Genomic DNA, 26,884 nt, shown 5'->3' with positions numbered 1-26,884 from the left:
AATTTATTAATTTAATTTATAAAATACCATAGACTTTAAAATTTATTAATTTAATTTATAAAATATATAAACACTACCTCTTAACATATACATATCCCATGAATTTTGTAGGAAATTTTGCAAATTTTAAAACATTTAAAGTTATTTTAAATTAAACAAGTTAAACACGACATGATATAATTACACATTTAGACCGGTTTGTATTACATGTTTTATAATGGTTTGTAGGGAGGAAACTGTTAAATAGCCTATAATAGAGGTGTTCACGGTCCGGTTTTAACGGTTTTTGTGTCAAACCATGAACCAAACCGTTAGTTACGGTTTTCATAATTGAAAACCGAAACCGAACCGTTATAAATCGAAACCAAACCAAATCGAACCACTACTAACGGTTGGTTCCGGTTTGGTTTCACGGTTTGAACTTTTTCAACCTTGTACAAGTTGTAAACGTTATGCAAGTTATGTTGTGTTATTAATCTGACCCATTCCTTCATCGTAGCTTTAGTGAACTCTTCAGCACACTTTTACCTTGATAAACAAGAGTGTAAGTATATGAGATATTTACTACTATGCAAATTATTTTAGACATTTTAGAACCAGAAAAAAAGTATTACTTTGCAATGAAATATTTGTGAACTTGCTAATAGAATTTGGTTTGTTAGAAAGCAAAAATATGCTACTCGGATAGGATTCAGTTTTAAGGCTACATGTAATCTACTCTTTTATATCAAAGCATAATTACCACATGTTATTTAGACCACTTTGCATTAAGCCTAACATGTGTGTGTATAACTATATTCAATTAAAAAACATAATTATAAACTAACGGTCCGGTCCGGTTTTATACGACCGGTTTTTGGTATAAACCAACCGAACCATTCATTACGGTTTGAAAATTTTGAAACCGAACGACCAAAAACTAGAATACAAAACCAACCGTGAAACCGAACCGATGACCGGTTTGGGCGGTTTCACGGTTTGAAACCGAACCATGAACACCCCTAGCCTATAAGGGTATATATGCAAATGCTACTAACTTGAAGGGCAAAGTCGAAACCATTGGACTATATATATTATTGTACCCCACCTCTCATTTACAAGAAATAACAAAATGTCTATTGTTACAGATGAGATACGAGCCAGTGCCAGTGAGTTGTACCATGGTGACAAAATCTGCAAAGAGAAAACGCAGGTTTTGCTAACAGAAGTCGGGTTACCGAACGGTCTGTTACCGTTGGAGGATATTGAAGAATGTGGGTACGTCAAAGACACGGGTTTTGTTTGGCTCAAACAAAAAAAGAAGAAGGATCACAAGTTCGAAAAGATAGGGCGGCTTGCCAGCTATGCAAATGAGGTGACCGCGTATGTTGAGAAATCCAAAATCAAGAAACTAACCGGTGTGAAGACCAAAGAATTGATGATGTGGATAAATCTGAGTGAGATCAGTGTTGATGATCCGCCCACGGGAAAGATCACCTTCAAAGCTCACTCAGGGTTCTTTCGGACTTTTCCAGTGTCGGCATTTCAAATCGAGGAAGACCAAAAACTTGAAATTAAAGAGGTGTAATAGCTAGATGTAGTCCGTATGTTTTGAATAACATGACTCTAGAGGTCTCTTATCTATAATATTAAGATGATGGTATGATTAATGCTATGTTTTAAAATTTGGACCATTGATATTATTGATTTAATTTTTTTTTAACGGGTAAATGTTACACGGTTTTTTTCTCACAAATAAAGGGATGGACATCTATGTCATTAAAATTTATAGAAACATCCAAACGATTTACAATGAAGTGGCAGGTAAGCGGGCAACAAGCTGCGCCGCAACCCCCTTTTGGATAGCAAACCCAATCCTACTAAAAACAAAGTTTCGATTCTTATGGGCTGATACGTTACTATGCGCAACTTTCTGAATCATATTCAAAGGGTCCACGGCATCCGGAGCTAAGAAACCAAAAGTGTCAAAGGCGAAGGGGATAAACACGTGTTGATTCTCCAAACAAGCTCTCTCGTGTTTAGCAACCTTGCCCGATGCCGCCTTCAATGCTGCCTGGCCTGCTACAAACCCATTGTCCCTAATCCCAACAAGAGGGGACACTCCTGTGAGGTCGACACAAGCGTGTTTTCCTCCGGCCCACCCAAAAACAAGAATATCGGCCGGTTGTAATGTAGATCTTCCTTCTTGAGGATCCGTAAGAAAGTTTACGGGGGCTTCCTTTTTAGCCGAAATTCCGGCTCGTTTAAGAACATCGCATAGAACATCCCTCACCAAAATCATGTCTGTACTTAAACCCAGGCAACTCTTTGCAATGAACCGCATGCTCGTCAAAAGAATCCAAACAAACCTTACGGAAAACCGGGCACGGCTCATCTACCGGAAACAAAGGGATCATTAACCGATACTTCAGGATGGCCCGGTACTCCAAAGCCGACATATGTTGGCCCAATCCTTCAATAGGGAGAACACTTAAGAAATCTTGAGCCCGAGGAGCCCGAAGACACTCAAACACCACTTTCTGACGAGGGGATAAATCAAACATCATTCTAAACTCTTGATGATTCCACTATAAAGGCCACTCACCAAAGCATGTTGGGCTTTAGGGATTGAACCCTTAACCTTCTATTTTACACATTAACCACCTTATCACCCACCAAAGTGAAAAACTATTGGTAACTATAGGTAAAAACCAAAAGGTAAAATCGACTGAGAAATTTAATGGTTTTCACTGTCGGGTAAAGATAAAAAAAATGGACATATGACAAGAATAAATTTTGGGTGGTAGGAGAAACTATAAATTTGAAGTTAGTTTTGGTTTCAACAAAAAAGTTCTAATCTACTTTGTTTTTTAAATTTTCATAAAATAAACATTTTTCACGACACGTCATGAATATAAACCTAAAACCTTGGGTCAAAAGTAGATCCAAAATACATAACTTAGAATGGAGTAATTAGTGCATTTATCTGTTTTTGCTTTTTTTACAGGTAAACAAGGTTAATTTGAATGTAGGTTATATTTGTTTATATGTTTTAATTGATTTTTACAGTAAAACGGAACATATTAATAAGTTAACCATTTAATTAAAAAGTTATACCCACTTAGTCACTTCACTGGTTCAATTCTTTATTCTTATAGACGTTGCCCCTAGTTTTCTAACCACCTTTTTAAAGTAACATTTTTAACAATTTTCGACTAATTTTTATTTAATATAAAAGTTAGCATCATCCGTGAAGAGATTGAAGAAAGGTAAACAATTACAGTATAATGGATGGAGGGGAATAATCATAAGGTTGTTAATGAGTCGAGCTCGATTTCAGCTCAAAGTTAATTTAAACTGCGCTGGCTCGGGTTAACTTGAATTTTAGACAGAGCTGAAAACTTGAACTCAAGCTCGACTTGAATATTAAACAAACTTGAAAACTTGAGCACGAGTTTGGCTCATTAAAAAATTGGCTCAACTCGGTTTTGGCTTGATTTGGCTCGGTTAGATTTGTTTTAAACAAAAAAAAAGGTCTTGACGTGAAATGGAGCAAACAATGATGGAGATCATTTAGGCTTAAAAGATTGAATGTCTTTAAGCTATAAAATATCAAAAGTTGGGGTTAAATTAAGTGAGACAAACAATATAAGGAGCTAACGAGCTCAAGCCAACTTTGGCTTGAGCTCATCTCACTTACAAATCAAGCCAAGTTAGCTTGAGCATTGAATAAACCAAGTTGATTTCAAGTTTTTTTAAACAAGCTTCGAGATAAGAGTGACAATGCCTGAACATACTTAACAAAGTTGTCTTACATCTAACTAAAATCAAATAAATAAATAAAAACTTTATATTGCCAAATAGGTTATCTTGTCAATTGGTTTGTCAATGTAAAAGTAATCTTGTTTTCTTTTCTTTTCTTTTTTTTTTCCGGTTTTGATTTCATTATTGGTGGACCCATACTTTGAGAGTGGGGTTGGCTGACTCATGTGAATTTTTTTTAAAGTATATATATCTTAAAATCCTTACTGAAGCTTCTTAAATTATGACACCGATCCTTTTTTGATCCCTGTGAAATTTTTTTTGGATCCGTCACTGGATATCACCCAAATAGTCATGGAAAGACACATTTACGCTATGGTTTTTACATGTACGTGGAAGTATGATACTAACAAATCACTGACTAAAACATAGGAAAATTTGAACATCTTTGTGAAAAACTGAAAGATAAATTATTGAGGCTTGGATTTGATATCATAGAGAATATGATGAAATGATGTTTTAGATATGAATGCTCTTTGTCCATAATTTTCATCCATCCATGTTTGTTTATTCAAACCTAGTCATTACTTTATGTAAAAATAGAACACTTAAGACATACTTTCATGTAAAACGTTGTCTTTTGGCATCTTTTAGTGTCAACTTCACAAAAATTGAATATGATTACCTGCTTAACACATAATATAAAAGGATTCTTTTCTACAAGTAATATCATGCTAGATAATGCAGAGTACATAACAAATAAATACAACCGTATTTAAAAAAAATCTCAATAAAGCAAATTTATTAACATGGTCTAGGGATGGTGGGATGTAGACAAACTTTCATCTATCCTAAATAACAGAAATGTTGCTTTCAGAGAGACCTCAACTAACGATTTTGATTCTTTGGAAAAACTAAATTGATACAAAATATAAAGTGATCTAGTTAATCTTAAAAATTTAATTTCCAATCTTTTAGGTTGTATAGAGATTTGGTATGATAAAATTATAATTTTGTCATTATAATACGTATGCGAGCATAAATAATGGTTTATGAGTTATGACTTATTGTCTTATTACTACATGATAACTTAAACTAATTTAGTATCATCATTTTTTTATTGGTGTGTATGTAATCACAATTCACGAATAAATATAGACGTGTAAAACAAATTCTCTGGATTTTGGGTTCAATATGGTCTTCAATTTCAACGGTCCTATTTGATCGAAATAATATTCAATTACGGAATCTGATTCCCCTAAATCTCACTCTCATCATAACAATGTCTATTTTCTAACGTTCAAAAATTACGGTTATAAATCGACTTAGTTATTACTTTCTAAGATTTATGTTTCAGTCTAATTTTACATGTTAACACGTCACAACGGGCGTTTGTTGTTGAACATTTTTATACGTCTACATTCGTTATGTTTAATAGTCCCACCGCAAAACACGGGTGTAAAACACTTCAACTTCTAATATTACCTTTTTTTATGGTTTTACGCCAACACCACAAGGCATAACATATAAAGTGATCTAGTTAATTTAATATATATATTCAATTATACTCGATTGTGGTATCGTGGTAGGAGACTTGAGTTCTACAATGGAAACCCAAAGTTCGATTTTCACTTGTAGCACTTTAGGTGAATATTGACAATGAGGAATTTGAACTAGGCCTTGCGAGGTTGTCGGTTTGAATCCCGAGCCCACTCGTGTTTTCTTCCACCGTGTGTTACACTAGAGAGTTATGCTATTTGTGGGGACACAGTGACTGTCAAGTGGCAACCGGCGGTATGGTTTTCCGGGGAAACCCTCAATCTAAACTCTGAAGCTAGCGTGAACCCGATTAAAAAAATTGTTTAACCAAAGTGAGACAATTGGACTCTCTCTAGGTAATGACCTAACACTTAAAGTGTTAAAGTCGTCGTTTTAAAAAAAATATGTATATATTTTCAATCCTGTATGTCGTACAGATCCTGATTTGGCATGATATAATAATAATAATAATAATAATAATAATAATAATAAGGAAAATTGATTTTTATTAGTCTCAACTATTTTATTTTTGTCGGCGCTAGTCCCAACTATCATTTTAGCTGGAAATGGTCCCAATTTTCACATACGTTGAATCCACCAGTCCGCGACTAACGGAATACTAACTCCGTTAGGTAAAATCTGATGTGTCGTCCTAGTTGTCAAAATCAGATGACATGGGCATCCTACGTGGACCGGCTGTGTATTATAACTAAAGTTTTATACTTAAACATTATACAAACATAAATTCTCAAATTATACAACCCTAAATCCCCAAATTCTTTCACAATTGGCTCTTCTATCGACACAAATTCTAGTGTTCCACCTGCTGCCCCAACAAGATATGGTCTTATTTCTTCAAGAACCTAAAATATTTAAACAAATGGTAAAGAAAACGCTGCATGCTTGCATACATGTGCATTAAAAACTTATTATCATGACTTCAATTATCGAAAATTAGATGTTCAGTGTGTATTATACCTTCTCTATGTTTTCTTCATTCAGTTCAAGGCCAGTTTCTTCATCTGGTATTGGTTCAACGACAACAATTTCAGGAACTTTTTCCATCAAATGTCGTTCAATTCCCAGTTTCATGGTGGTTACAGCACTTGGACATGAACCACAAGCTCCTTGCAGCTTTAATCGAACCACAAGCTCCTTACAGCTTTAACCGAACCACATTTCCATCAATCAACTGAAGAGGGAATTAGGGTTCTTGAGTTAGAGAGAATTTGGGGATTTAGGGTTGTATAATTTGGGAATTTATGTTTGTATAATGTTTAAGTATAAAATGTTAGTTATAATACACAGCCGGTCCACGTAGGATGCCCATGTCATCTGATTTTGACAACTAGGATGACACATCAGATTTTACCTAACGGAGTTAGTACTCCGTTAGTCGCGGACTGGTGGATTCAACGTATGTGAAAGTTGGGACCGTTGCCAGCCAAAATGATAGTTGGGACCATCGCCGACAAAAATAAAATTGTTGGGACCAATAAAAACCAATTTTCCTAATAATAATAATAATAATAATAATAATAATAATAATAATAATAAGGGGAAGGTTAACGTACAAATGAAATTAACGTGAGAATCAAGTAGAGTAATTATATATACAAGTAAAGTAATTATCATAGAGTAATTACATAATTACTCTACTTGATTCCCACGTTTAGCACGTTATTTTCATTTGTATTTGATCCAAGCCCATAATTAATAAATCATTATCATCATCATGAATTTATTTAATACGTACGTGACTATTATAAATCTATTTTACTAACTCCGTTAAATTTCTACATTAAGTTAATGGTATTTCAGTCTTTTAATTGGGGGGGAGGGGGCAACTAACAAAAAAAATCATAACGAACTTCGAGTTGACTTTTCTCAAAAAGTGGACATCAAGATAGCATAGATCGTTCTTACGTGGGAACAACTTTAATTAGTTAGACATGCATGGGTGACTGAATCATGCCAGAAAAGAATATATCAAAAGACACTAAATATTATCGTTCTTCACTTGACTAAAATTTCTTAAAAAAAGATGAAGAATTAAAACAAAACATGAAACATTTTATTCAAATTCCACAAGGGCACTCCAGTACATCAGAAAGCACACATATATATATATATGCTATGAAAAGTACATATAAGTATATAAAAACTATTATTCATATAACTTATTCGTAGTATGCCATCTTAACATCCATAGCTCTATAGTTTTCCTCCAAGGTATCATATTCACGGCACAATGTATCCTGCATGCAACGAGATTACAATAAGTTATGAATAATGCAAGTCGAACATTATAAACTCGGTTAAACTTTCATAATAAATAGTTCGATATCTTTGCGTTCCGAAATTTTATTGTATTTTTTTTAAAATGAACAACGTACTCCCACACTTCTTTCCAACTGGCCTCTTTTTGATGTTGCATCGCTTAGGGATTGTTATTGCGATCGCAGGCTTTATTCCTGCCTTAATAGCCAACGGTGAAAGCAATACCGCGCATAGACACTTAGGTGCGGTAGTGATTAACGCGTTAACTTTGGTACAACACATGGGCGGTACCTTAGCTTTAGCATTCCCGCCAGCACCCAAACAGGGGCTCAAGCTAAGGGCGGCTGAGCGAATGGGCGTTTTACCACATTCGCCAGCGGCATTAACATTTGTGATCAAGGTTCTTGTAGCCAACAAGTAAACAATCATCAAATGTGCAAAGAGAAAAGATGTCTTGAATGCCATTGGAGTGTATGTTGTTGGATTAATTATAGAATTGTTGTTTTTTGGTTGAATATATAAAACAAAGGTTATTGGTGCACTTAAATAAGAGAATGAAAAGAGGTGTGAAAGGAGGATGTTAGTGGGGTAGGTGTGGGATTAATACGTGGAAGGTGTATGTGGTTGTGTTACATTTTATGTTATTATTTTAGCAAATGTCATGATTTTTTGTCATGTTGGTGGTGTATAACGTTTAGGTGACGCAATAAAATGCTCTTAATATTCTGGTGAAGTTAATTTATCATATGTAATATGTGCAAAAGAATATTACGGTTATGTATCTTAAAATTTATATTTGAACCACCATTATGCAGGGTACTTATATACTTCGTTTCCAAAAGTCGAGTTTATCCAAAAAAATTGTTGGGACCAATAAAAACCAATTTTCCTAATAATAATAATAATAATAATAAGGGGAAGGTTAACGTACAAATGAAATTAACGTGAGAATCAAGTAGAGTAATTATATATACAAGTAAAGTAATTATCATAGAGTAATTACATAATTACTCTACTTGATTCTCACGTTTAGCACGTTAATTTCATTTGTATTTGATCAAAGCCCATAATTAATAAATCATTATCATCATCATGAATTTATTTAATACGTACGTGACTATTATAAACAATGGATTATGACTATTCATCTTATTATAATGATAAATACAATAATTAATATCATCATTACTGATTTGTGTATGTAATCACACTGAACTTATTATTATTATTATTCTAGTGAAGCCAATCGATGACTGGATTCTCATCTTTCAATCTGATCCGTCAAATTGCTTGATATATTTATTCCCAATTCTCCTGAATCTCTAGATTTGCGGTCCTTATACTTATTTCACTCTGATTGCGTGTCTGCTCTGCATTTTTCTTCGACAATGGACGGCGAATCGGAGTCAAGTTCGAATCCGACGGACGCGGTGTTGTTCGTTGGGATATCGCTGGTGTTAGGGATTGCGTCCAGGCACGTGCTTAGAGGAACCAGAGTTCCGTACACTGTTGCTCTGCTCGTTCTCGGTATCGGCTTGGGATCATTAGGTACGTCTACTCTGTATTATTATTATTATTATGCTTGTTTGTGTGGTCCAGTTGAATTATTATTATTAGGATATGATAATTGGCTTTTTGGAAGCTTTTTAAGCTGAATTAGAATTTCGTTGACCGTTTCTATAGCTTTTTAGGGTTTTCTACATGTTTTAGGGCTAGTTTAGCTGGATTTTCAGTTTACTTTTAGCAGTTCAGGCTGGAATAATTTGTAGAATCTGGTCGGAATCTGACCGGAATGTGCTCGGAATCTGGTTTGACTACATTGAATGTAAAGAATATATACTTAAAACAGTTCCCTAATATTTGTGATCTAGTACCAGATTTAAATGAAGTGGATCTAGATGTAGTACTTAGTGATGGTAGTATTAATACTAGTACTTTAAGTTGAGCCAAGGGTCAAGTTGTCTCTATAGTTAAAGGAGACCACTTTCTACAAGGAGTTGAATACTCGTAAGGCTCCAAACTACTAATGGAGAGAGAGAGAGAGAGAGAGAGAGAGAGAGAGAGAGAATACAAAAATTCTCCTCTTTTTTTTTTAATATATAAACAATACAAATGAAATTATTTTATGTTAAGTATAGAAATATACAGTGTTAATAATGGACGACAAGTGCGTTAATGTAAGTGTCGAAGTAGGTAACTTTTGCTTAAAGATTATTCCAAAGGAAATGTTGTTATCAATACCTGAATGGAAAATTGTTGCAAGCTTACAAAAAGAAACATTGTAATTGGTATTACTTAGGTGGTTGATTTTTTCAAAGCACTTAGCAGGATGAAATGCCATATTCTTTCAGCTTTTTGGTGGCTCAAAATGCTCCAGTCATCAGTAGGCTATTTTTAATTCATATTGTTTCAATTGTTAAATTGTTAATCCTATGAACTTTCAATTTTGTTTAAAGTACACAGTTTTTAAGTTTCTGCTACCCAGCAACATAGTTACACAGTGTTTAAGAAACTGATTTTTGTGTGGAATTTACGTATTGTAAAAGCATAATATGCTTGTATCAACAAAAATCTCTTATTCCTTAAAAAATGAGTCTATTGTACCTTAAATAATAATCTTCTAATATGTTCCTTGCAAACTAGACGGGCATCTCTTTAACATAGTTGGGGTTAGCCTTGTACACATCACTGGCCGAGCATATACCAATTTGAAATAATCAGAAATCATTTAACGAAGAAAAGGTTTTTGAGTCAATGTGAGTTTACAACTCAAGATAAATTAATCATGCTGCTTTGGCATTTAATAGAGGAATGAAAATTTGAATTCTAGCAAAGAATAAGCATGCTTTTATAATTTTTCTAGTTGTGGAACTGTCATTGAGTGTTAATATATTTGACAAACACACACGTGCCTGTTTTATTTAAGGGCCTTACTCCAACAAAATAGTTTTCTATTATTTTCTGCAGAATACGGAACAGATCATCGATTAGGAAAGGTTGGTGATGGAATTCGGATTTGTAAGTTGAATAACTACTTTTTTTAAAACAAACTAGAAGTTATGCACATTTTTTTCTGTTTTTCTTATGATTTACTTATTATTTTCATGTGTAGGGGCAAATATTGATCCTGATCTTCTATTAGCTGTTTTTCTTCCTGCTCTTCTTTTTGAAAGTTCATTTTCGATGGAGGTGCACCAAATAAAGGTTGATTTCTAGACTTCATTTTGTTACCATATAGAATTTGATATTTTGATTTCAATGCATTTTTTCCTTGCAAATTTAAGTTGTGGAAACAGCTATTTGCAAAAGGCATGTGAATGACTGAAAATATGTATTGTTACTTAATATTAATTTTTTTTATGCTCATAAGGAAAATAATAAATGAATTCACTTTCATCTCTTTGCAGAAATGTATGGCACAAATGATTATTCTTGCTGGGCCTGGGGTTTTAATATCCACATTCATTCTTGGCGCGGCGTTAAAGGTTTGCTTAAAGTTGTCTTTTTTGGGTTTTTGCGGTTTTTTCAGCGTCCAGTTTTCACAATGGGTTAGGTTCATTATTTTCAGTTTTACCACTTGGGCTTGAAAATTTTGGGTCAAAAAAAGTATCCCAAAATAATGAATTTGGACCTAAACTTTTTTTAAATCAGTATTTAATTGATTATTACACATTCGGACCTAAATTTTTGGGCTACGCCATTTATCATATCTAACAAATCCGAAACCGAACCGAAAAATCAGTTTTTTTGAAAAACAACATAAAACCAAACCATCGGTTTTATATGGGTTCGATTATTTCGGTTCGGTTTTTGGTTGATAGCAAAGCTGGAAGCAAAACGAATAAAAAAAATCAGATTTTTAGAAAACATAAAAACGACTCAGTTTTTTTATTGGGTTTGGTTATTTTGGTTTGGTTTTTGGTTGATTGCAAAACCAAAGCAAACCGAACCGGGATTTGTCGGATTTTAAAAAACATAAAACCAAACCGTCAATTCTTTTACTGGGTTCGGTTATTTCGGTTTCATGCACAGCCCTATTGCGATCTGTTTTCTAATAATATCTAAAACACTTAACCACAGCTACTTTTTCCATATGACTGGAGTTGGAAAACATCATTGCTTCTTGGAGGACTTTTAAGTGCAACTGATCCCGTTGCGGTTGTTGCTTTGTTAAAAGAGCTTGGTGCAAGCAAAAAACTCAGTACCATTATTGAAGGAGAATCATTGATGAATGACGGGTATCAGTTTTCTTTGAACTTCTTATCCAAATATACTATTATTTTATATATTCACATGATAATTAAGTTTTGGTTCTGTATAATAGGACTGCAATTGTTGTGTATACACTTTTTTTCCGAATGGTAACGGGATCAACGTTTAGTTGGGGTACCATTATCAAGTTTTTATCACAAGTATCTCTTGGCGCGTAAGTGTTTTACTTTCCATTTGTATATGGTGGCTATTGTTGGTTTCATAATATAAATTTCTTGTCCAGTGTAGGAATGGGTATTGCATTTGGTCTGGCTTCTTATTTGTGGCTCGGGTGTATTTTCAATGATACGGTTATAGAAATTACATTGACTCTTGCTGTGAGCTATCTTGCTTACTTCGTGGTATGTTAATTAAATAATTACAACTGTGTAGACATTTAGTCTAATAGAATGTATTAAGAATGCATGTAGTGGGAGAAGTGCTTTTTGTTCTTTATATGCATTTTGTAACTTGTATAAGCTAATTTTTGTTTTTCTTGTGATAGGCACAAGAAGGTGCTGATATTTCTGGAGTATTAACAGTGATGACATTGGGAATGTAAGTTCAAATTAATTCATAACATAATGGATCAACGGATTCGGGTCCAACAGGATTGGCCCAATGCTTAACAGATGACTAGGCCCGTTAAAGGCCCAACTAAGGCCCAATATATACTTACAATCCAAAACGAGCTACTAAACTTTGTTTAATAAATAATTACGTAGTCCAAGATGATAAGTGATGAAATTCAATATAATATTGCGGATTATAACTGCAGGCGGTACTATAATGTGTTTCATATATAAGTAACTGGTTATTACCAGAAACCCAACATAATAGTTATACGCGCCATAAAATATTAATCACCAATACCTGATTTTAATCCCAAGAGCTATTGGGGATGTGTATGAAGAGTGTAACATTTACCTTTGGGCAACGCTTACCTTAAGCGATTAAAAATATAATTAGTGTAAGCAATAACTGAATATATAGTAATCTGATTAGGCAAAACATTTGAGCAGGTTTTATGCTGCGGTTGCTAGAACGGCTTTTAAAGGTGAAGGGCAACAAAGCTTGCATCATTTCTGGTATCTTTTTACTTTCTTCTCTTGTTATTTGCTATAATGATGATAATGAACTCAAAAGGACAACACGGCATTGTTGATTTTAGAGCTCTTTGATTTGATTCAAAGGGTTTCAAGTTATTAAGTCAAATGAAGTTTAGCGATATCTTGCATTCAGTCTCTTATTATCTTTACAGTTGAAGTGTAAAAGGATACTCATTCCTTGTAGTAGTGTGAATTTCTGACGCAACACGAAAACACAGTATGAACTTGAGATGAAAATTGCGGGTTCGGGTTGTGTACATGTTAACCTGGCGGGTTCACGGGTTGACCGGTTTAAACCATTTATTTGTTTATTAAAATTTTATATAGTGATAAATTAAATTGGTTGGGTACTTTATGTCTGGTTTAAAACTTAAAAACAGAAATTGACAATAGTTTCTATAATTAAGTTGGTAATTGTTTTATATACATTTGTATTTTTGTTCTAATATTGTAATTTTAAGTATTAATATGCGAACAAATGAAACTTATTTTCTTTTTATAAGTTTTTATGCCATAAGTGAAATTGGTTGGGTAATAATTTATGGCAGAATTTAAAACTTAAAAAGCAGAAATTGACATAAGGTTTTATAACAAAAATGTAATTGTTTTATACACATTCGTATTTTGTTGTCAAATTGTAATTTTAAAGTATTAATATGCAAAAGAAAGGAAATAAAAAACACAATATGTTTAACCCCTCTTAGTACAACATGCATTAAAATACCATTTCTTTTTAATACTATTTTAGCTCTTTCTCACATTAAACTGCAGGGAAATGGTGGCATATATTGCTAATACACTCATCTTCATCTTGAGGTATGTATGTGTTCCTATAATAAAACTAACAGTTAAATACGATTTTAGTCCATGTGGTTTGATCTGGATGCCCCTTTTTAGTCCATTAGTTTAAATTTGACATTTGTAGTCCAACAGTTTCATTTTTGTATCTGTTAAAAGTCCAGCTCTCGCTAAACTCATTTAAATATTTTGTTAACTTTTTATTAAATGAACAAAATACCCGTAGATTATTTGTTTTACTTTGTCAAATTTATAAATCTTTGGGACCCACTTAAACTAGTTTTATACCCGTCCGGTGGACGGGTAGTTTTAATGTCAAAACTAATTTCCTATAAATTCTAAACGGAAACACTAATGCTATCTAGCGCCTTTAAGCCCAATTCGCCAGTTTCTCAATTTCTTGAATAACCTTGTGTATCAGCAGCATCCAACATTTCTATGTTGACCTATCACACACCCATAGTCTCATCAGGATATTCTTCTAAGAAAACCTGAAATTTTCATATATAAAAACACTTAGGTGGTGTTAATTAGTAAATAATAAAAAAACGAAATTGTTGATTTTTGCATCAAATAAAAGATGCAAAGAGAAAAGAGACATAAATAAAGGATCGATAGCCCACCATAATGATTTTTTTTTGCTACGTGAAGCGTTCAGATAATTGCCATATTTGACTCCGCTTCATTATCCTGCAAATGTTCAAAAACATATAATGAAACATAAAGTAATTACTAAACTATTGATTGACTTCAACAATACCATGGGACTATCGCATGCTTTTGCACCAAAGCTTTCCCAATATCCATGTAGAATACAGTTAACTTTCTAGAAAAACTTGGTTCAAATTTGGCACTTTCTTTAAAAACTCTCAACTACCGTGAGCGCACATTTACACAATTAACTGATCAAAGTCGGTCAAAAAATAAAATGAAAATGTATAGTTTGACTTTACCAGGTGAAACAGTAAATTGTAGGTGACAAAACCGAACAGTTAATAGATAAAACGTTGACCAGTAGTACGGGTCAAAACATGCTAAATGGGACCAAATAAACGATTACTTGTCAAATGGCTGCATAATGACAGATATTGAGAATGCAGAAGTACAATTAATCAAACTAATAGTTGGAAAACTGACGAATGTGAGTTGAAGCCAGGTGATGTTGCGTTAGAAACTTAAATGGATTATGTAAGCTGATTATCTCATAATTCCCCCAACCATGATAAATTTGATAATTTACCTCTACAACGAAAAGGATAAAATCAAAAACTGTGTTAGTAAGACACATATAAGTTATATTATATAATTGTGGTAAAGTAGAAGGAAGAAACAATAAAAACAATTAATAAATAAAAATTACTACGGGTTAGCCGGCTGTGTCATTTTTTAGTACAATGTCAATAAAAAAATATTTTTGACCCGTTACCGGGCTATTTTTGTCAATGATCGAAACTATACATAATTAAACCGTTATTGTAATAGTAATTTTGACCCTTTCATAAATAAAAAAATTGAGAATTAATGAATCAAACCAAGTAATCACTAAATAGTAACCTAAAAAAATCCAAAAAAGTTTGTGCAACTATTTAGCAGTTGCATAGTTATAGATTTTCAGCATGTATAACAGTTTTAGTTTGAAAATGTTACATAATGACATAAAGTGGGCTTGAAGTGTGCATAACATGGGGCATACCTGTAAGGCTGTAACAGAGTAAGGAGTTTCACAATAATGAAGCAAAATCTTGAAAGAGTTGTGTCTTCTATAGAAGGAGCAAATACACCAAAATAATTATGCAGCATGAATAAGTGCAACAACAGTATAAAAAGAATATAAAACAATGAAACTAAATCTTGAAGAATAAAAAAACCTTGTTAAAAGAAATCAATATGAATGAATGGCAAAAGACATGGTATAGTTATAAGCCTAATTCAATAGAGCAAACTAAAAGATCCAAATGCTGGAATCATCTCACTCAAGAATGAATTACAGATGGCACAAATTTTAAAAATTAATAATAATAACAATTAACAATAAGAATAAGGCATAGAGAAATGAACACGAAACTCTATTTGAAATTACCTTGGGTAGATTTTTATTAGACCAAATATATTGATTGCTTCATCCAGGAGTTCATTCCCTGCATCGATATTAAAAGAAAAATGTTAAAAATGAATCAACATAAGTCTTCCATCATGGTCTCTTGAATCTGCAAAGTTTTATGAGAGGTGTGAACTGCTACAACCTCTTCTATATGTTGTACTCGTACTACACTTGATTGACGACTTATGTGGTTGCAGCAGCGGTGACCGATTAAATCTTAAATAGGAGGCGAAAACTCATAGACATTTTGTCAAACACGTTGTGTGCGTGATTGAATATTGCACTCCCTGTAGATTGTTACATAATATCAGTAGCCATGTCAAGTTCAGTTAGAATTCCTTTTTAACAAACGTGATAAAATTGAACAAACAGAACAAAGCGAAGCTTAATCTGGCAGAGAAACTTAAGTCTAGCAAAAAAAGAAGCAAATCAGTTTATCCCGAACTGCCTAACCGTTGACGGAGTCACCGGTGATGACGGAGTGCAAGGCCGACCATGTCGGAGCAGTTCGCGGGCTATACTCCACCTTCAGCCTGCACTCATTTGACGCCCGAACAGGCTGAACTTCAAGGGCGATTCTTCGATCCTCTTCTCAACTCTGTCCTTTTTATCATTTCATATTAGATAGATGAAACCTACCAAAGCAGATTAATAGAGGAAGTATAGAGATTTTGATGGTGATTTGGGGTTGAGGTTGAAGGTTATAGATATAAAAGACTTTAGGCCAAGATTTTAACCGATAAATATGGTAACTGCAGGAGCGTATGTGAGACAGAGTGTAACTTCTGTAAACTGCTGCTTCTTGAAGGATTTTTAGGAGTTTAAATGGCTGAGATTTAATCTTGAAGACTTTAATGGCTAAGTTGGTTACACTTAGGGAAACAATATATTATATAATTTAAAGTATATTAATAATACTATAGGTACAATCTATTAGGCAGAGTGTACAAATTCTGTATAAAAAAGTAGAAACAATAAAAAATATATATTTTTTTTATTTTGACTTAGACTGTACGTATGGTATGAATAATTGAATATATTTTATTTTTAAACGAGTCCCAAATATTCCAAGGGTGTTTTGGATCTTTAATAAAAAGTTAACAGAAATTTTGGATGGGTGGTTAGTGGGTTGGACTTTAATACAAAAGTGAAACTGGTGGACTAAAAAAATTCAAACTAAAACTAATAAACTAAAAGAGTTATTTGGATGGGGGTTAGTGGGTTTGGTTTCAATTGATACTATATTTCACTCTAAAACTAATGTTCATTTTAATTTATTAAATCTATATATTTTTGCAGTGGAGTAGTGATAGCTGAAGGTATACTCGGAGGTGATAGTATTCTTAAACACGAGGGTAAGCTCTCTTCTCTCATGTCATTTTTTCTATTTTATCTTATACGGAGTACCATATTTTATGTCTTTTACAGAAAATGTGTGGGGGTATCTCATCCTCCTATACGTATTTCTACAACTCTCACGGGCCATAGTGGTTGGATCATTATATCCGTTACTGCGTTATTTTGGTTATGGTTTGGATTGGAAAGAAGCTATTGTGCTTGTGTGGTCTGGTTTGAGAGGTGCTGTGGCGTTGTCTCTTTCTCTGTCAGTTAAGGCAAGTTATTCTTCATGCATATAGAAGAAATTATGATATGAGCCCTGAATAGGTCTGTAAACGAGCCGAGCCGATCTAGGTTGGGTTTCGGCTTTCTTCGGCTGACAGCTTGTTTATCTTAATTCTTAACTAGCTGAAATGCTGGGCCCGCGCCTGGCTTGTAAAAAGCTCGAGCTGGCTCCTGGCTTTTCGAGCCAACTCGTTTATTTAAAAAAAAACAAATACTGAGTTGTATATATTTACACAAATTGACACACATAAAAATATAAAAAAATCTTTTAAACATACACATAATCCATAGTTAATAAACTACAAAATTTATATATATACATGTGTGCGTGTGTGTATAAAAACTTGGCATTAAAATTTTGAGGTTATAATTTTTATACATTAAAATTTGGGCATTAAGTTAAACGAGCAAACAGGCCTGATAAACGGGCCTAACAAGCAACCCAATGAGCCGAGCTTACCTTGGCTCGGGCTTGGCTCGTTTACAAACCGAGTCAGCTCGGCTCAGCGTGTTTACAAACAAGCTGACTTTGAGTGAGCTCTTTTCGAGGGAGCTTCAAGCGAGCCACAAGCCACAAGCTTCAAGCGAGGCACAAGCTCTTTGAACAGTCCTACCCTGAAGTGCCATGTCTCTTATTTTTACTAACTAATTCCATTAATATTCTTTCAGCAATCAAGTGACACATCATCATACATTACTCGCGAAACAGGAACCCTGGTACTCTTCTTTAGCTTCTTGACATTGTAATATCATTTGTGCTACATTTTACCTTCTCAAATAAATTATATGCACTGTAACAAAATAATAAATAGTATGATTTATCTCATTGTTTCTTCACTGGTGCAGTTTGTGTTCTTCACGGGCGGAACTGTGTTTCTAACACTTATTATAAACGGATCAACTACTCAGTTCGTTCTGCGGATGCTACAAATGGATAAGCTATCAGCAGCTAAGGTACATTTATAAACCATATATAAATTAGTGTTCTTTTATTTCAACATCACAATTAGGGTTTCTGTGGTTAAGTGAACTTTTAACCTTTGTGTTAGACGCGCATACTCGAGTACACCAAATATGAAATGATGAGCAAAGCACTAGAAGCATTTGGTGATCTTGCAGATGATGAAGAATTGGGACCTGCTGATTGGCCGACTGTCAAGAAATACATCACAAGCTTACAAGATTCAGAAGGCGAGCGTATCCACCCTCATACCGGTTCTGAGGATAATAATGTGGAGCACATGCATCTTTCTGATATACGCATACGTTTCTTAAATGGTATGCCATTTTATGTTTTAATGTAGAGAAAATTGCACAATGGTCCATTTGGTTTTATATCGTTTTTCAAGCTTGGTCCCCAAATTTTTAAAATTGTGAACTTAGTCAGTTAGTCCTAACATTTGTCAGAGGGTTGCACTATTAATCTCCAGCGTTAATCCTAGTTATAGCTTTTAACGCTTGGTTTTGAAAAACAGAAGCGCACGAAAGAGACAAGGTCTAAAACCAAAGTGCAAAGCGCACCGATATTCATACGTTAGGTGCAAAATTTTTTATATAATTTGTTGTTATATATCTCATACGTTTTTAACATCTCCTATTCACAATTTAGCTATAAGTATGCTTTATAAATGATTTGATATATAAATAACATACATGTGCAACCTAAAAAGCCAGTTGTACAACATTAAGATGCATAAAAACACCCGGTGCACTAAAGGTATGCCCCTCACCTGCGTCTCAGGCTGTTTTTCAGTGCGCCTTGCGCACCTCAAGTGCGCTTTTTGGACAATGTGTGCCTTAGGTAGGCAAAAGCAATGAGGCCCTTAATTACTTAGTGCGCGTAGCGCCTAAGGAGGTACACTTTTTTAATTCATGTTTTTAACGGAAAAGTGATTTTATGTTCCATTCATTTGTGTCTTTTCAAATTTAAAACTTTAATTAAATTGTCTTTCAAACTTCAGAACTCCCGAGTCGAATTCATCACCTTCGATTTTATAAACAATACCTTCGATTTGGCGCTGACCATCACATTCAACGAACATTTTTGTTAAAATCTACCTGGGATTAACGGTGGGGAGTAAACGGCAACCCTCTCATAGATGTTTGAACCAAGTTTGCAATTTATAAAGATCTGGGGACCAAACTTGCAATTTGGTCAAACCAAAGGAACTAGTTGCGGTAATTTCTCTATGCTCCCATTTTGAATACTGGATTATGTTCTATGATGCTATTAGGTGTGCAAGCTGCTTATTGGGTGATGTTAGAAGAAGGTAGGATTACTCAGTTCACAGCAAACATTCTGATGCAATCGGTGGATGAAGCACTCGATTTCGTGTCATCATGGCCGTTATGCGATTGGAACGGGTTGAAAGCTAATGTACATTTCCCTAATTATTATAAGTTTCTGCAAGCAACCAAGTTTCCACGCAAGCTTGTAACCTACTTTACAGTTGAACGGTTGGAATCTGCGTGTTACATATCGGCTGCATTTCTTCGTGCACATAGGATCGCGCGACAACAATTACATGACTTTATAGGTAACATTCACTTTTCATCATATATGTTATAATGCATATCATATATCTATGTACAAAGATCGGCTTTCATTTAAATACAGTATATTTGTAAAGAAATTAGTGTTTCTATAGATGTTTATAGTTCTGTAAATCAATTGAACGTATACGAGCATGGCATGTTCGTATTAGTTTGTTTAACTTTAACGGAACAGACGATTGAACACGAAGAGTTAAACTAACGTGGTCATCTTGTTCGTGCCTGTTCGTTAAGAAACTGAACGTGTTCATGTTTATTTATGTTCGTTTGTTAATAGTATAAACGAACGTGACGAACATAAACGAACGGATATAGCTGAGTGTAGATAAACGAACATAACTGAGCAAACACCAATAAAGTAAACGTGAATATCAATCTGTTGGGCCTAAAAAAATTAATAAAACTAGACTAAATTGTAAGCGTGATATTTTAATTTAATCAAACTAGACTAAAGTGTAATGGTCCAATGGACCTAACAATTTAAATGTATATATAAAGGAACAAAAGTAAACAAACATAAACTAACATACATAAATGAAGGTAAACAAATGAACGTAACGGATGAAAATAAATGAATCACGAGCGAGACGTGTTCATGTTCGTTCGTCTAACTAAATGGACAAAAATTTTGTTCATGCTTGTTTATTTATTACATAAACGAAATTCCAGCCGAACGGTTCACAAATGGTTCGCTGAACATTTGGTTCGTTTTACAGGCCTAGATGTTTAAGAAGAAATAAATAAATTATAATGCATATAATTTAATGAGAAAAAACATGTTTGGATTAATTATATGTATTTGCATCATCATCATCATAAATATTAAACTTCACAAGTACATAGGGGATAGTGAAATTGCTTTGGCAATTATTAATGAGAGTGAGACAGAAGGAGAGGAAGCAAAAAAGTTCCTGGAAGACGTTCGCACTACTTTTCCACAGGTTAGTTAAAAAATTTGTTTAGGTTGGTTATATTTATATTTCATCATTAATGTATTAAGCTTCTACAAGTACCATTATAATTTTGGATCAATTTGTAAATGAGATGAGCCCGAGCCGGCTCAGTTTGTAAACAAGCCGAACCTGAGCCAAGGTTGGCTCACCATGTGGCTGGATCATTAAATTTAGTGTCCAAATTTATATATATAGATATGTGTGTGTCCGCGTGCACTTGCGTGTGACTTAAAAGCCTTATGTCATTTTTTAATGAAACAAATAAAGATAATGAAAATTGCCATTTTGTTTGTTTACTAGTAAAGCCCACGCTATATTATAATATATATAAATTATGAATTCTATAGTTTATAAAATCTGCATTATGGTGTATGTTACAAATATTATGTTTACTTTATATATATATTAATATGTGTAAAATATAACAAGTTTAAAATTTAAAAAATAAACGAGGCGGCTCGATGTTATCGAGCCGAACGGGCCAAGATTGAGCTCAATATTTCTGCTCGTTAAGATGAATGAGCCGAACCAGCTCTACTCGGTGTAAACGTGTTGAGCCCTCGCTGACCTTGGCTCAGCTCGTCTCATTTACAGCATTAGTACATGGTACATCCAATCCAGCATTTATCTATGAAATGACTTGCTATTTGCAAGAGCAGTTAAATTTGTATATTATAATGACTGGTTTTGTATAGGTTTTGCGTGTTTTGAAAACAAGGCAAGTGACTTATTCGGTGCTCAATCATCTAATTGAATATGTTCAAGGTCTTGAGAAATCTGGATTATTAGAAGAGAAGGAATTGGTTCATCTTCATGATGCTGTTCAGGTATTTGTCACATATATATCTTATAGTTTACCCTTTGGTGATAAATAATATTGATTTTAAATTTAATGCAGACTGACTTGAAGAAACTTTTAAGAAATCCTCCTTTAGTTAAGATTCCTAAAGCACATGATCTGATAAGTGCCAATCCGTTATTGGGGGCTCTTCCATCTGCTGTGCGTGAGAAAATTGCGGGGTCCACCAAGGAGACAATGAAACTACGCGCTGTGACTCTTTATCGGGAAGAATCCAAAGCAAATGGTGTTTGGTTAATTTCTAATGGTGTGGTCAAGGTACTTTATTGTGTTAAGTTTAACAGTTCAGAAAGCTCCCTCGAAATCGGCTCTTTAGTATGCGAGCCGAACCAAGGTCGGCTCAGCTCGTGGCTTGCTTATATATATATATATATATATATAGGGTTTGGATCAAATACAAATGAAATTAACGTGCTAAACGTGAGAATCAAGTAGAGTAATACTGTAATTATGTAATTACATCGTAGTGTAATTATCATAGAGTAATTACATGATTACTCTACTTGTATATATAATTACTCTACTTGATTCTCACGTTTAGCACGTTAATTTCATTTGTACGTTGACCTTCCCCTATATATAAACAGCTTTTAACCTGCAAAAGTGTGAAGCACTAGAGTATTTATGCTAACACTAGAGTAATAATTACTCTAGTAATTCTTACACTTCGCACGCTTAATTTTATTTGTTCTGGATCACACCCTAATATATGTATGTATGTGTGTGTGTGTGTTTGTAACTTAAATCCGGATGAAATTTGTTAAATCTAGTTGGCTCATTTTAAATTAAATACCCAATTTAATATATATTTAAATTACACCCCAAAATTTTATATATATAATTCATGAGTTTTCTAGTTTGTAACTTCTGCATTGTGTATTTAATGTGCAAAAGATAAAAAAATATATATGATTTTTAACAAAAATATACAAACAAACGAGCCATCATTATAAACATATATTTTCATGTGCAAAAGAGAAAAAAAATATCGATTATATATAAAAAAAGTATAAAAGTAAACGAGCTAGCATGAGTTCAACATTTCAGACCGTTAAGATAAAAGAGCCTAGTGTGGGCCAACCCGGACTAGGCCCGGCTCATATGAGTCCTAGTTGCAGGGTTCAGGTTTAACAGATTATCTATTCTTTCCGCAGTGGGATAGCAAGAAAATTAAGAAAAGGTACTCATTGCATCCAACATTTGCACATGGAAGCACTCTAGGCTTATACGAGGTACTAACGGGAAAACGTTACATATGTGACATCATTACTGATTCCGTGGTTCTCGGTTTCTTCATCGAAGCCGAAAAGATACTCTCGGTGCTAGGAACCAATGATGCAGTTGATGACTTTTTGTGGCAAGTAAGTTAAAAGCACACTTTTTAAATATGATTACTATACCTATATATTTGATATGTGTATATGATACTATTTCAATATTGTTTTAAAAGGAAAGCTCAATCATACTCTCAAAACTGTTGGTCCCACAAATCTTTGAGAAAATGACGATGCATGACTTACGGACGCTTGTGACAGAAAGGTCAACTATGAGCACGTATATAAGCGGAGAGAGTTTCGAGTTGCCGCCAAATATGATTGGTTTATTATTAGAAGGATTTATAAAAACTCAGGGTACTTTAGAACTTATCACTGCACCCGCTGCATTATTCCCTTCTTACAGTGATCGCAGTTTCCGTGTGTCGGAAGTAACCACAGGTACATATATAATCACCTTTTTTGTTTTAAACAATAAAAAACAATATGTACCCAGTTAAAACAAACTGAACAAACAAGAACAATTGAATGAATGGGTTCTCTTTTAGTTAAGAAAATGAACATGTTCGTGTTCAATATAAGCAAACGGTTCACGAATGTAAATTAACGGAAATAATTGAACATAGATGACCGAACAGGACAAACGTGGTTCACGAACTTAATCAAACACGTTCGTGTTCGTTTATGTTTGTGCATTAACAGTATAAACGTGGTTCACGAACGTAACCGAACGAACATAGTTGACCAAACGTAACTGAACAATAACCAATTTAACGTACAGGTGCGCATCAATCAACGGCCTAAAAATTAATTAATCCAGACTAAATTGTGACGTGCTAATTTATTAATTTTGTAAAACTAGACTAAAATGTAATGGACCTAAAATTTTTGTAAAAATATGTAAATGAACAAACATAAACAAATTAAAATGAGCGAACGCTCACGAACATACATTTCTGTTTGTTTAACTAAATGAACAAAGTTGTTCGTTTCTGTTCATTAATTAAATAAACGAACTTTCTGCTAGGGGTGTGCATGCAACCGAATAAACCAAACTGAAAAACCGATGGTTTGGTTATATATTACTTTTAGTCTGGTTTTGGTTTTGCATGTAATAAAAACCTTTTTTAGAACCGAATTTATATAATTTTTATTATTTATATAAATTTTAAATAATTTTTAGAAATATAATAAAGAGTATAACCAAATATTTTAGCTCAAGTGTATAATAATCATTAATTATTACATTACAAAAACATTTAGGCCTAAATGCATCAATTGGCCAAAAAAAAATTCGGTTAAAAAATTTAAAGCCCAGACGACCAAACCGAAAAAAAAAATCAAGCTGAAATGACAAAACCGAAAAAAAAGAAACTGAACGGTTTTCAAAAAACTCGAAAACCGAAATTTTGGTTTTAGCCCAAAACCAGCCAATGCACACCCCTACTTTTTGCCAAAAGGCTCTTGTACAGTTTATTGACATATGATTTGTTTAAAATCCTAGGGGGCAAATCTTTCCTCTATCTCAGAATATAGAGAGTCTGCTCCCGCTGAGACCCCTAACTTTTGTTTGTAACAACATAAAAACAAAGCATAATGTGATTATTGCTTTTTTTATAACAAGGCGGAAGCTTTTGTCACCATGCATCCTCGTACATAGCTGAAACGAGGACACGAGTGATTATGTATGAGATTAGTGGATTTGAAGGAAGCGGAAGCCTTCAAAGGAGGACATCTTCGTTAATATCACATGGTGGGCCCGGGGATAACCCTTCCCCGACCAGAGAACATAGTGGTCTAATGAGTTGGCCTCAGGGTTCTTTTAAATCGAGGAAACATTCTAGTGCACTTGATCACCACGGTAACAACTTTTCTGCACGAGCAATGCAACTAAGCATGTATGGTAGTATGGTAAGTTCAATATTCTTCATCTTTAAAATTACCCGCTCGATTACCTGAACCCGTTTACCCGTATATTATATAATCTTAAAAGGAATATAATTAGTACAATGCTGAAATGGTTTAGAAATTGGAGTTATTAAAAGAAGGAATTACACGGATGGTCCCTATGGTTTACCTATTTAACGGATTCGATACATTATTTTCGGAAAAAAAAACGCACCTTTAATCCATTGATATTTAAAAATTAGCCCTGGCTCTTTGGACGAGGTTAATTTTCCAGTTAGTTTTTCTAAAAATAACAAAAATCTCCTAGGTTAACAAAAATTCATCTTGAGACCCACCTCTTTTATAATTTAAGTGTAGTTTGTATGTATATGCATAATGCATGTAAACCACATCGACCATTCATGTAACTCGTTCTTGTTAAAATTATAAAATTCTTGTAACTGAAGTTTATGTCACGTTAATTAGTTTTTGAAACGAGTTTAAGATTCTGGGTAACGGGTAAACTTTAAGTACAAAAGACCATAACAGTGTACCGGATATCTGCAAACCCGATGAGTAATGAGTGACTGGTACCTGACGATTACAGGGCACGGTTTTTATAATTGAGAACGGGACTGAAACTACATCATCTCCCCTTTCATATATACCAGTATAGACTTGGAAAATATCATATATACCAATGTAAAACTAAAAATATCATATATACCCTAACAAAGTAGTTAAAATATCAAATATACCCTAATCATTAAAAACATTTAATAAATGACTATCTTATCCTTATTTTTCTGAAACTTTAAACTTTCATATATGCCCATCTTAAACTTAAATTTTTTTATTTACCTATTTTTAGCTTAAATTTTCTTCTTTTTACCACGTTCTTTCTGAAACTTAAAATTTTGATATATGCCCATCTTGCTTATCGTTGATGTAGATAAAAATTAAACTAAAAGAACATGGTTTAAACAAATATAATGGAAATGAGTAGAATGACCATTAAGTAAAAATTTAACAAAGTTGGGTATATGAGGAAATTTTCAAGTTTGTAATGGTAAGTATGAAACTAATCCTTTTATAAATGATTAGATATCCAAAGAACGGCATAGTCCACTCGATGAAGCGAAGCCGTCTACAAAGTCATCACATAGTAAGTCTTATCCATGGGTACCACCAACCGAGAGGCGGGGCCTGATTTCTGTGAGATCGGAAGGATCCACTAGCGTTAGAAAAAAAGTGAACGTGGGAAGTGAATCTCTTATAGGTCCAGATGACACAAATGATAGTCATGAAATGGATTACTCAAGTGATGAGTCTGGTGGTGAGGATGAACATATTGTTAGAATCGACTCACCTAGTACGCTCTCTTTTGCCCGAGCTCCATAACCGGACGATCACATGTTGGGGTTTCTTTCCACTGTTTGTTTGTTGTGCAATAAAGTGATTTGCAGTGTGGTTAAAAGTGAAGCATTGTAATATATATGGTCCCGTGTATTCTACTATACCCATGCAACAAGTAGCTAGAATTAGAGGGGGACCCACATATAGAACACTTATTTATGTTATATAGTATCCGGCACTTGTTTTATGTGTTATTTATGTATCAAACAAGTGATTCACGAAACTTTTAAAAGAATGACAATGCGCCATCGGGTAAGATGTGCCTGGTTGGTACTAGAGTCTAGTTGACTTGAAAATATATTCTTAGTACATTTTTAGATTTGACACCGGTGGAGTACTAATAATAACCAACATAGAAAAATTAGTTAAAGTTTTGATCATGTAAGAGGCCAGAAGAAAGCTAATTTTATGATTTTCTCTTCCTGACGTGGGTGCCTGTTAAAAAAATTGTTTAGTGTGTAAATGTCAAATCTAGTCGCCTCAATCCCTATCCTGCCCTA

At 33.9% G+C, this 26,884-nt stretch overlaps 3 protein-coding genes and 1 long non-coding RNA gene across 4 annotated transcripts; 2 read left to right on the top strand and 2 right to left on the bottom strand.

Annotated features, from left to right (window-relative positions):
• The first annotated feature begins 1,111 nt into the window (after positions 1-1,111).
• LOC143545530 (uncharacterized) lies at positions 1,112-1,567 on the top strand. Its single transcript, XM_077037409.1, has one exon. The coding sequence runs from the start codon at positions 1,112-1,114 to the stop codon at positions 1,565-1,567; it is 456 nt and encodes a 151-aa protein (XP_076893524.1).
• A 5,954-nt stretch (positions 1,568-7,521) lies between these two features.
• On the bottom strand, positions 7,522-8,025 carry LOC143545529 (uncharacterized). Its single transcript, XM_077037408.1, has 2 exons — positions 7,677-8,025; positions 7,522-7,538 (listed from the first exon to the last, which is right to left on the bottom strand). Exons 1-2 carry the CDS (start codon positions 8,023-8,025, stop codon positions 7,522-7,524), a joined length of 366 nt encoding a protein of 121 aa, XP_076893523.1.
• A 719-nt stretch (positions 8,026-8,744) lies between these two features.
• Positions 8,745-26,544, top strand: LOC143545571 (sodium/hydrogen exchanger 8-like). The gene is made up of 23 exons (XM_077037437.1): positions 8,745-9,108; positions 10,528-10,578; positions 10,673-10,764; positions 10,968-11,045; positions 11,641-11,798; positions 11,885-11,986; positions 12,056-12,173; positions 12,317-12,369; positions 12,834-12,899; positions 13,692-13,736; positions 17,119-17,174; positions 17,248-17,432; positions 18,112-18,159; positions 18,289-18,396; positions 18,492-18,720; positions 19,677-19,979; positions 20,839-20,936; positions 21,644-21,775; positions 21,847-22,065; positions 22,962-23,168; positions 23,258-23,522; positions 24,706-24,992; positions 26,073-26,544. Exons 1-23 carry the CDS (start codon positions 8,949-8,951, stop codon positions 26,367-26,369), a joined length of 3,357 nt encoding a protein of 1,118 aa, XP_076893552.1. The 5' UTR covers positions 8,745-8,948; the 3' UTR covers positions 26,370-26,544.
• On the bottom strand, positions 13,999-16,521 carry LOC143545554 (uncharacterized). The gene is made up of 3 exons (XR_013137449.1): positions 14,856-16,521; positions 14,342-14,408; positions 13,999-14,209 (listed from the first exon to the last, which is right to left on the bottom strand). It is a non-coding gene; the product is annotated as an uncharacterized LOC143545554 (long non-coding RNA).
• Positions 26,545-26,884: the final 340 nt, after the last annotated feature.

The sequence above is a fragment of the Bidens hawaiensis genome, unplaced genomic scaffold (genome assembly GCF_021521415.1).
Source record: "Bidens hawaiensis isolate Kalapana, Puna unplaced genomic scaffold, B.hawaiensis_p1.1 tig00013980_1, whole genome shotgun sequence".
Taxonomy (NCBI): Eukaryota; Viridiplantae; Streptophyta; class Magnoliopsida; order Asterales; family Asteraceae; genus Bidens; species Bidens hawaiensis.
The sequence above is the reverse complement of the archived record's forward strand: the minus strand, read 5'-3'. Positions and strand labels throughout refer to the sequence as shown.